Source organism: Crinia signifera, chromosome 19 (assembly GCF_055691185.1).
Source record: "Crinia signifera chromosome 19, ASM5569118v1, whole genome shotgun sequence".
In the NCBI taxonomy this organism is placed as follows: domain Eukaryota; kingdom Metazoa; phylum Chordata; class Amphibia; order Anura; family Myobatrachidae; genus Crinia; species Crinia signifera.
In genome coordinates, this window is record NC_139226.1 from 66759075 (window position 1) to 66770187 (window position 11113).

General features: G+C 49.6%; 1 protein-coding gene across 2 annotated transcripts in view; it reads right to left on the minus strand.

The window, feature by feature from the left end:
* The window catches only part of LOC146042634 (NXPE family member 4-like), a 75054-nt gene extending 65465 nt beyond the window's left edge, over positions 1–9589 (minus strand). For both annotated transcript variants that reach the window (XR_014463951.1, XM_083162721.1), the window contains exon 1: positions 8962–9589. Coding sequence is in view for 1 of the 2 variants with exons in the window: in XM_083162721.1 (XP_083018847.1) it covers positions 8962–9581 (620 nt within the window). In the remaining variant the exon portion in view is untranslated. The remainder of the gene's footprint in view (positions 1–8961) is intronic.
* Between the last annotated feature and the right edge of the window lie 1524 nt (positions 9590–11113).

Consider the following 11113-nt stretch of genomic DNA (forward strand, 5'->3'; position numbering starts at 1 on the left):
ATTTTATTTTGCATCTACTTTTGGAAAAGACATATTAAAAAAAGAAAAGTCGCTGACTGACAGGAGGCCTCACATGTGCTTTGGCATAATGGGATTCTACCCTGTAAGGTCTATTGGCACCCTGTAAGGTCTATTGGCACCCCTGGGCAGAGGAGCCACATGCACCAATCGAATGCACGGCTGCAAATTTGCACAGCGGGTGATTATTGATACACTGCGCATGGGTATGGCCCATTGTACACATGCATAAGGCATCCTGCAGTGTAAGTGTGATGAGTTGTAGCCAATGTAAAAGTCATTTTATGGTTAGCCTGTTGTACATATTCGTATTGCTGTGAATGTAAGTGCAGTCATACACATCCATCTGCAAAGCAGGCACATTGATTTGCAAGGCAGGATTTGGCTGTAGCAGGGCCATAGCTTAAATGAATGCTGAACACTGAAAATGTGCTGCCTTGTGATCAGGTCTGAATCAGGCCCAAAGTGCATTGGCTGTGTGACTTGGAAAACCTGAACTATTAGAGGTACTTGAGGACCAAGGTTGGGAACCACTGACAGAGGTCAAAAGAGGCCAATTTTTTATTACGTTTATTTACAGATGGAGCACGTCTCATGCTTGCGGGTCCTGGTGATTCAATTGCCAATTGCCAGGACCCACCATCAGACGGAAGGGGACACGCATGCATCAGACACTTGCGTGCCTCATCCTGTCTGAGCCCACCATCGCTTCCCCGCCACTCCCCTTTTGGTGCACACAGCCACTTGCACCCCCCTAACCCTGCCCGTCTCCCTGAACCGGAGATGGGCAGGGATTCCGCTACCCACCACCGAGTGATGAGGACGCACATGTGGGTGAGGCGCATCCCTGTCAGATGGAGCGCCTCTCAGCCAGCTCTTGCCAGTGTTATCACGTCTGCCTGGACACGGGGTGGAAAACTGGAGACAGGAGTCAGGCGTGAGCCCGTAGCCGGGAACGCCGGTCAGGACGGCCACAGCGAACCCTACTCTGACTCTGTTGAGTCCCCCGGGCAGATGACAAACCCCTGCAGGAACTAGACTTCACCTGTGGCCGCCGCGTTCGAAGGAGCCGGTTATGCCAGCTCCAACCCCGATGCAGCCAGGTCTTAGGATAAGACAAGGGGAGAGCAATCGTCAGGGGGTAGCTCAAAAGGATGGACTAGCTACTGGGCCTGGCTGGGAAAGCACCCCTGACTACTGGCACCTGGCCAAAGACGGGAATGCGACCCAGTCACAGACACAAGAGACAGATGGGGAGTCACCAAACAAAGGGGAACAACAGACACGAATCCCCATAGCAAAACCAGGACGGAACCAGGGGGACCTACCTAGAACGGAACTAAAATGGCAGGGAATGGAAAAATAAATGTAACTGACTGGTAACCACCAGCGAAGGAGGCAGGTAAAGCCCACGGTGGGGCTGAGACCGGAACTCCCAAATGAACTGACAGGCTGGTCAGCCAAACAAACTGAAGAATAATGGCGAACTGCCAAAATGCAAAAAGACAAGAAAATAACCAGGCTCCAAAGGAGCACTTACGTGACGCAAGGCTGGGGGGCAGAACGGGGCAGATCCAGGCACCAAAAAAGCTGAACCAGGGCAGCTGGAACGAGTGACCAGGAGCAAAATCCCAGACCGGCAGGAGCTTCAGAAGAAACTATAACCGGCGCCATGTTGTAGGTGTCCACCCCTTAAGAGGGATGGGGCCGCCAATCCATGGCCGCCGTCAGCACCAGCCCCCAGCCTAAATTAATATCAGGTGGCCGAGCGCACAGTACTAGTCCCTCGGCGTCCCCTGTTGCCAGGCAACCGCTGAGCAGCTGCAGGGGAACGCCGAGGACTGGATGGCGCGCTCCCCCGCCGGGCGGAAGTGACGTCCAGCCGCCGGGTGGAAGTGCTATGCGGATGCTTGGCGGTGCTGGGCGGATGCGTCCTGTGCACCCTCCGTGCACCGTCCCCCTGTCGCCGGGCGTCTGCCGCCCTGACAGTACCCCCCCCCCCCTTGAGGAGGGGTCAACGAACCCCTACCACCAGGTTTATCCGGAAATTCCCTAAAGAAAATTCTCTTGAGGTGGGGAGCATGCAGATCCTTATCAAGAACCCAGGATCTCTCCTCCGGGCCGAACCCCCTCCAATGTACCAAGAATTGCAGAGAGCCTCTGGAACACTTGGAGTCTAATATTCTCTCTACACGGAACTCCTGTTGTCCCCGAATAACCATTGGGGAAGACCCAGCGTTAATCCTCCGAGGAAATCATCGTGAGAAGAACACTGGCTTGAGAAGAGAGGCATGAAAGGTGTTAGCAATCTTGAGGGATTTGGGTAGCAAGAGATGAAAGGCCACCGGATTAACCCTCCTGATAATCCGAAAGGGACCAATGAATCTAGGCCCTAAGGTTGCCAAAGGTTGGTGAAGCTTAATATTGCGGGTGGATAACCACACCCAATCCCCCACTTTAAACTGACAGGGCCGTCTGGATCTGTCCGCGAACATCTTTTCTTTCGCGGCCGCCTCCCTGAGAGCCTCATGGGTTCTTCTCCAAATGACCTTAAGGCAAGTAACAGAATGGGAAGGGGACGTGGGAGTTTCTGGTCCAAAAGAATTGGCCCTAGGATGAAATCAATACACAGCGAAAAAAGGCGAAGTCTTAGCGGCAGAATGATAGGCGTTATTATACGCAAACTCCGCAAATGGAAGAAAGTTAACCCAATCATTCTGCAATTTGGACACAAAACACCAAAGGTATTGCTTGAGTGACTGATTCAGTCGCTCGGTTTGTCCATTGGCCTGCGGATGAAAGGCAGAGGTCAAACTGGTCTTGATTTTGAGGGATGAACAAAACAGTCTCCAAAACTGTGCCACAAACTGTGGACCTCGATCAGACACAATATCGGTGGGTAGTCCGTGGAGTCTAAAAATGTGCTGTAAAAATAGCCCAACTAACTCCTTGGCGGAGGGCAACTGTTTGAGAGCTACGAAATGTGCCATTTTGGAAAATCGATCCACGACGACCCAGATGACTTGACACTGGGAAGAAACAGGTAGAGCCACTATGAAATCCATAGCCAAGTGTGACCATGGCCTAGACGGAATGGATAGGGGTACCAGTTCTCCTAAGGGCCGTGATCGAGGAACTTTGTGTTGAGCACAAACTGGACAAGACAGCACAAACTCTGTAGTGTCCTTGGCCATACCTGGCCACCAGACGACGCGGGAAAGGAAATCCAAGGTCTTGGTAATCCCTGGATGACCTGCAATCTTTGACTCATGTAGTTCAGAGAGAACTCTACGACGTAAGGGCTTGGGGACAAACAACCGACCAGAGGGAGTTTGGACGGGGGCCTGACTCTGAGCCTGACGAATCAGACTCTCCAAGGTCTGACTGACCCCTGCATGAATACAGGATGCTGGCAAAATGGAGACCTTGTTGGTCCTGTTCTCGTGTTGAGGCAGAAAACATCGCGAAAGGGCATCTGCTCTGATGTTCTTTGAACCTGGCCTGTACGAGATTATAAAGTTAAACCGCATAAAGAACAGGGCCCAGCGAGCTTGCCGAGCATTAAGCCTCTTTGCAGTTTCAATATATTGTAAGTTCTTATGGTCAGTAAGAACTAAAATCTGGTGGACCGCCCCTTCCAAACAGTGACGACACTCGTCAAAGGCCCATTTAATGGCAAGTAATTCCCTGTTCCCAACGTCGTAGTTAGTTTCTGCTAGGGAAAATTTCCTGGACATGTATGCGCAGGGATGAAGTTGCAGTGACTCAGGATCTCTCTGGGATAAGACTGCTCCGGCCCCTACCTCGGAGGCATCTACCTCCACTATGAAGGGGAGATCCGGATCTGGATGTCTCAAGACTGGGGCTGAGATGAAGGCCTGTTTTAGAGCCTGAAAGGCCTGCTCCACTTGGGGAGACCATTTGGATGGATCGACCCCTTTCTTGGTTAGCACAACCAAAGGCGCTACTATGGAGGAAAAAGAATGGATAAAGCGCCTGTAATAGTTGGCAAATCCAAGGAATCGTTGGACTGCCTTCAAATTGGTGGGTCGCTACCAATCCACTACAGCCTGTAGTTTCTTGGGATCCATCCGGAATCCCTCAGAGGAAATGATGTAGCCCAGGAAAGACACTTGAGACACCTCAAACTCGCATTTCTCAAGTTTTGAAAACAACTGGTTCTCTCTTAATTTCTGCAGAACTTGTCTCACTTGATCTCTATGCGAGTTCACATCCCGGGAAAAAATCAAAGTATACGACCACGAATCGACCCAAGAAATCACGGAGGACGTCATTAATAAGATCTTGAAAGACGGCTGGGGCGTTGGAAAGACCGAAAGGCATTACAAGGTACTCGTAATGCCCAGATTGAGTACTAAAAGCAGTCTTCCACTCATCACCTTCCTTAATTCGGATAAGATTATATGCACCTCTGAGATCAATTTTAGTAAAAATGGTGGCTGATCTTAATTGATCAAAAATTACCGAAATCAAAGGAAGAGGATACGTATTTTTAACCGTGATTTTGTTAAGGGCACGAAAATCAATACAAGGCCTGAGAGAGCCATCTTTTTTTTCCACAAAAAAGAAGCCGGCACTAAGGGGTGATTTTGAGGGTCGGATGAAGCCCTTCTTAAAGCTTTCCTGGACGTATTCCTCCATAGCCTTGGTTTCAGGGATAGATAAAGCGTACAACCAACCTCCCTTTAGGCAGAGGAGCATTGGGAATTAACTTGATGGAACAATCATAGGAACGATGTGGGGGTAGATTGTCTGCTTTTCCCTTCGAGAACACATCAGAAAAATCTATATAAGGAGACGGAATCTCGGAAAGAGACATTGCAGCTTGAACCAACGGGATGTGGAAACATTGTTCAGAGCAATACGGACTCCAACGAGCAATCTCTCCAGTACTCCAATCTATGACTGGGTTGTGTTTTACTAGCCAAGGATGACCCAACACAATGGGTACCCCCGGGCAAGAAGTCAATAAGAATGTAATTTCTTCTGAATGACACAACCCTACGGTAAGCCGCACTAAAGGAGTTTGAAAAGAAATATCCCCGTTGGACAGCACATTCCCGTCTAAACCCCGTAGGGTGATAAAACCATTGAGTCTGAGAAAAGGAATACCAAGACTACGAGCTAAAGAAATATCTAGAAAATTTCCTGCAGCGCCACTATCGATAAAGGCGGTACCAGAAAAATTATTTTCTTGGAAAGAGATACAACAAGGAGCTAATAAAGAATCGTGAGAGGAAAAAAGCTGAAGGCCTAAGTGAACCCTCTCAGCATTCACTTGGCCTGGGCTTTTACTGGTCTAACGGGACAATTGCGGAGAAGATGTCCTTTGCCTCCACAATATAAGCAAAGTCCGGCACTGAACCGGCGGGCTCTTTCTTCAGAGGAAATGCGAGTCGCTCCTATTTGCATAGGTTCTTCGCTGTCCTCGGGGACCAAGGGAACAAACGGAAGTGGACGTACTTGTGCCCCTCGCTCAGACCTTCGTTCACGGAGGCGGCGGTCAATACGAATGGCCAACTCCAGAAGTTTATCCAGAGAGGTGGGTACCGGGTACTGGATGAGGCTATCTTTAATGGCATCAGAAAGCCCACAACGGAATTGACTCCGTAAAGCAGAGTCTTTCCAGCCGCAGTCATTAGACCAACGGCGGAATTCCGTACAGTAAGCCTCCGCTGGGTCCCTTCCCTGTTTAAGGCCCCGGAGATGGGTTTCCGCAGATGCTTCCCTGTCAGGATCATCGTAGAGAAGGCCTAGGGACGTAAAGAAACTCTCTACAGTTGCCAAGACTGGACTGTCGGCCGGGAGACCAAAAGCCCAGGTCGGAGGATCCCCTTGCAGGAGTGACATAACTAAGCCCACTCGCTGAGATTCGGAGCCAGAAGACCGAGGTCTGAGTCGGAAATACAACTTACAATTCTCACGGAAGTTGAAAAAGGCCCTACGATCCCCTGCAAAACGATCAGGCAAATTAACTTTTGGTTCCTGCACCCCTGGATCTGGAGATCGAAGTCTCTGCTCTTGAGAAGTAACTTTCAAAGATAACTCTTGCACCATCTAAGTCAAACCCTGGACCTGATCTGAAAATGTCTGAGGAGTGGGATTCATCTCCAACTCGGACTGACTGGTTGCTATATAAAAGTAAATTTATATAATCTGTATGGCCGGTTATAATGTTATGACGTCCGCCTGGACACGGGGTGGAAAACTGGAGACAGGAGTCAGGCGTGAGCCCGTAGCCGGGACTGCCGGTCAGGACGGCCACAGCGAACCCTACTCTGACTCTGTTGAGTCCCCCGGGCAGATGACAAACCCCTGCAGGAACTAGACTTCACCTGTGGCCGCCGCATTCGAAGGAGCCGGTTATGCCAGCTCCAACCCCGATGCAGCCAGGTCTTAGGATAAGACAAGGGGAGAGCAATCGTCAGGGGGTAGCTCAAAAGGATGGACTAGCTACTGGGCCTGGCTGGGAAAGCACCCCTGACTACCGGCACCTGGCCAAAGACGGGAATGCGACCCAGTCACAGACACAAGAGACAGATGGGGAGTCACCAAACAAAGGGGAACAACAGACACGAATCCCCAAAGCAAAACCAGGACGGAACCAGGGGGACCTACCTAGAACGGAACTTAAATGGCAGGGAATGGAAAAATAAATGTAACTGACTGGTAACCACCTGCAAAGGAGGCAGGTAAAGCCCACGGCGGGGCCGAGACCGGAACTCCCAAATGAACTGACAGGCTGGTCAGCCAAACAAAGTGAAGAATAATGGCGAACTGCCAAAATGCAAAAAGACAAGAAAATAACCAGGCTCCAAAGGAGCACTTACGTGACCCAAGGCTAGGGGGCAGAACGGGGCAGATCCAGGCACCAGAGAAGCTGAACCAGGGCAGCTGGAACGAGTGACCAGGAGCAAAATCCCAGACCGGCAGGAGCTTCAGAAGAAACTATAACCGGCGCCATGTTGTAGGTGTCCTCCCTTAAAAGGGATGGGGCCGCCAATCCATGGCCGCCGTCAGCACCAGCCCCCAGCCTAAATTAATATCAGGTGGCGGAGCGCACAGTACTAGTCCCTCGGCGTCCCCTGTTGCCAGGCAACCGCTGAGCGGCTGCAGGGGAACGCCGAGGACTGGATGACGCGCTCCCCCGCCGGGCGGAAGTGACGTCCAGCCGCCGGGCGGAAGTGCTATGTGGATACTCGGCGGTGCTGGGCGGATGCGTCCTGTGCACCCTCCATGCACCGTCCCCCTGCCGCCGGGCGTCTGCCGCCCTGACAGCCATTGGAAGAGATCTGGCGAGCGCTGGTGCTGAATGAGAGGCGCTCCTTCTGTATGACTAAATTCAACACAAACATCAGAACAAAGTTGGTTCCATCCACACACATTCACAGTGATATATACAAGAGGCTGTACCCATTATTGGACAGGACGGTGTTACTGTATGTTGTAATACATATTACTGTTTAAAATAAATAAGTCAATTAATTATTTTCACAAATTCCCTTGGGACTTAAAATGGTTAATCTAGGGCTTCACAATTTTTTTTTAAAATCTAGGAGCCAGAATAAAAGTGTAGGAGCCAGACCTACATGCTCGTTGCTATAGGTTTCTTGCTCAATGCCAAGGGTTGCAAGCTCTTTGCCAGGGGATGCATGCTTTTTGCCATGGGGGATTACCTCCCCTCTACTTCCCTCCCTCCCCACCATTACTATGTGTGGTAACAGCAACAGCCGGGCAGAGCGGGGGACAACCCACCGGCTGCCTTGGTATAAGAGCAGGTACTCTTCTGTGGCGATTTCAAAACTTGAGGTGGCTCGTGAGCCAGTAGGACCTCACGGTCTGACAGGCAAACTGAAGCTACCACTGCCGCTCCTTATTAGCTGCTGAACCGCAAGCTACAATTGGCCCACGAGCCACCGCTCTCCCCAACTGTTGTGGTTACAGCAAGCGCATCACTCTGTCCGGCCACAAGCAGGATGTGCATCATCCCTCCCTGAAAAATTGGGTTGCCAGGAAGCAGAATCTGGTCGCCATGGCGACCTGGCCCCCATGATTTGTCAAGCCCTGAGTTAATATATGAGGCATTAATATAATGTTATTCAGCACATATGATAATTGAATCTTAGTGAGTAAACAAATATGTTTTTTTTTTTTTTATTAATTATGTAGATAAATAATGCACAACTCCCATTAAGGCCCCTCCCCCTGTGCTGCCGAATCCCATCTGTGCCATGCAAGGGGATGAGTATGAGAACACCTCACCTCGCATGCATCCGAAGGGGAGAGAAATCATTCAATGGTCCCTGACTTATTTCCGTCAGTGTGACTTCAGCCGCATTCCACCAGCAAGGATCAACCAGCCTGTGTTTTTATGGGGACACCAATAAAACGCTGGGCATTCCACTGCAGCAGCCCGGCCCTCCCTCCCCACAGCGAATGGCCTGGTGAGTGTGTAACTCACCAAGGGCAGATGCACTAAGCTTCAAAAGTGATAAAATAGAGAGTGATAAACAGCCAATCAATCAGCTCCTGCCTGATATTTTTCAAACACAGTAAATGACATGGCAGGTAGCAGCTGATTGGCTGGCTGTTTAGCGCTGTCCATTTTATCACTTTTGAAGCTTAGTGTATCCAGCCCCAAAGCCGTTCTCTGCCAGGGTTTGCACATGTGTAGAAATGCACAAACCCTGACCATCGGGGCTGGGGCCATTTTCAGATTGCACCAAGTGATCCAGCATCGGCCCCTAAATTAGCACTGTGAGCTGAATAAACTAAACCAATATTATTATAGTTTATGTAATTCAAATGTAATGTACTATCTGAAAAATGTGATATTCCTTTCATCATTTCTAAACACTGGAAATCTCTTGTAAACTTTACAGTATATTGAAATATATTGAAAATCATAGAACTGTAACATACCTCACAAGAAGACTGTTTTCCAGTGTGGACAATTGTGAATTATAAGTTTTCCAGCTTTTATATTCTGTGTATTTATCACAACTATAATTCTGAGGTTTCACGCAAAAAAAATATTCTTCATCTCTCTCATCTTTGTACTCGCACAGTTCTTTCTCCTTAAGGTGAAAACCGCATTTGGTCTCTACTTGTTTTCCTGGACTTGTAAATTTTCCCAAGTAGCCTACATTGCCGTACCAGCTGTTTCTTGACCTCCAGAGAGCTGCAACCGCTTCACTTGGGTGCATGAGAAAGACTGTCACCACAACTTTACCCTCCCAAAATAAAGTAAAATAAATGTAATATGTCCCATTGTTACAGTCTTCAATCCTGCCAGATGCTCCTGCTCTAATATCAGAGTTCGAAATTCTTGCTCTTAAATAGTCTCCTCCGTAGGTTTTCCTCTTGCCTGAATAATCATATGCATCAACCTGTATGGTCAGTAGATCACCAACACAATAGCGTTCAGCTGAGTTTTTAAGGAGGACTTTGCTATGCTTAGCACTTGTTGTGTTGTCCTTATGGGAAAAAGTCACTTTAGGCATCCTCTGATCTACTTGATTGAATATTTCATTTATCCTCATTTGCGTTATTGAAGTTTTCTCATTAGAACCCTTGGAAACTGCGATGTTGCTCTCTTTTGCCATAATCTGAAAAAAAAAATACATATATAGATATCATCTATATATATGTCTAGTGTACGTGAGTCTCTAAAACACTGCCATATGCTGGCAGAGAGTGAAACTACATCTCTTTCTCACAAATGCACAAACACAGAAGGTAGCAGACTAGCTTTCAAAGCTTTTGCTTTGAACTGGCTTACTAGGAGGTGGAGAGAGAGATCGTCAGGCTATTCAAATCCAGAAAGACGGCACTCACCACCATAGGCGAATCTAGAATTATGGTAATGGTTGGTCCCAGATCTAGACATAAGAGCAGGGGGACCTTTGCGCGGCATAGTCTCATGGGAAGGAGGCGTGGCATCACAAAAAGGGGTGCGGTATTACACTTTAGACCATACACAGTAAGGCCCATTACACATTTTAGCAAACTCCGTAATACCCATTACACATAAAGCCACACGCCGTAATGCCAATTACACATAAGGCCACACACCATAATGCCCATTACACATTGTGCCACACATCATGATGCCCATTACATACTATAGAACAAACCGTAATGCCCATTACATATTTGCCACATAAGTGCTGCTTACCTACGTGCTCATTGCTAGGGGGTTCTTGCTTGATGGCACCATAGTACCCATTACACATGATGCCGCACACCATAGTACCCATTACACATGATGCCGCACACCATAGTACCCATTACATACAGAGGCGTAGGGAGGGCGGAGCCACCGGAGCTTATGCTCCGGGCGCCGATTGGTGGAATGGCGCCGCCGGCTCGCCCACCCCCCGCCTCCGCAAATCATCCATGGTATGATATAATACACTAACGTAACGGCGGCAGCGTGTGCCGGCGCCTGCCCTCTGCCCTGCTGCTGCTCGGTCCCGGTCCGGCTTCCGGCCAGCGCAGCAGCACTCCAGACTCCTCCCCTGGAGGAGAAGGATTTCTGCTGCCGCCCTGTCAGTGGCGTAAGTCAGCTTACCGCTAGGCTGGCTGCTGACTCCTCATGCTGTTAGCCGCGTGGTTGGAGCTGCTGCCATTCGGGCATTGGCTGTCTCCTCTCCAGTCACTGCCGCTGGTAGGTACCACACTGCTGTCACTCCTGTCACTGGCGCCGGTGCTACAGTGCTTCTGGCAGGCACTGCATTGTTAACAGTCAGGGCAGATCATGTCACTGCCACCTGCTGCTGCTTGGTGGGGTCTTGTCACTGCCGACAGGGCTGGAAGACTCCACGCTGCTGCCGGCCTGGGGAGGCTGTCACTGTGGCCGGTGCTAAAGTGTCGTCGGCATGAACCGCGCTGCTGCTGCTCGGGTTACAGCGTCTTATATAGCTCAGCAGATTCCGTTACAGCGTCTTATACAGCGCAGCAGATTCCGTTACAGCGTCTTATATAGCGCAGCAGATTCCGTTACAGCGTCTTATATAGCGCAGCAGATTCCGTTACAGCGTCTTATACAGCGCAGCAGATTCCGTTACAGCGT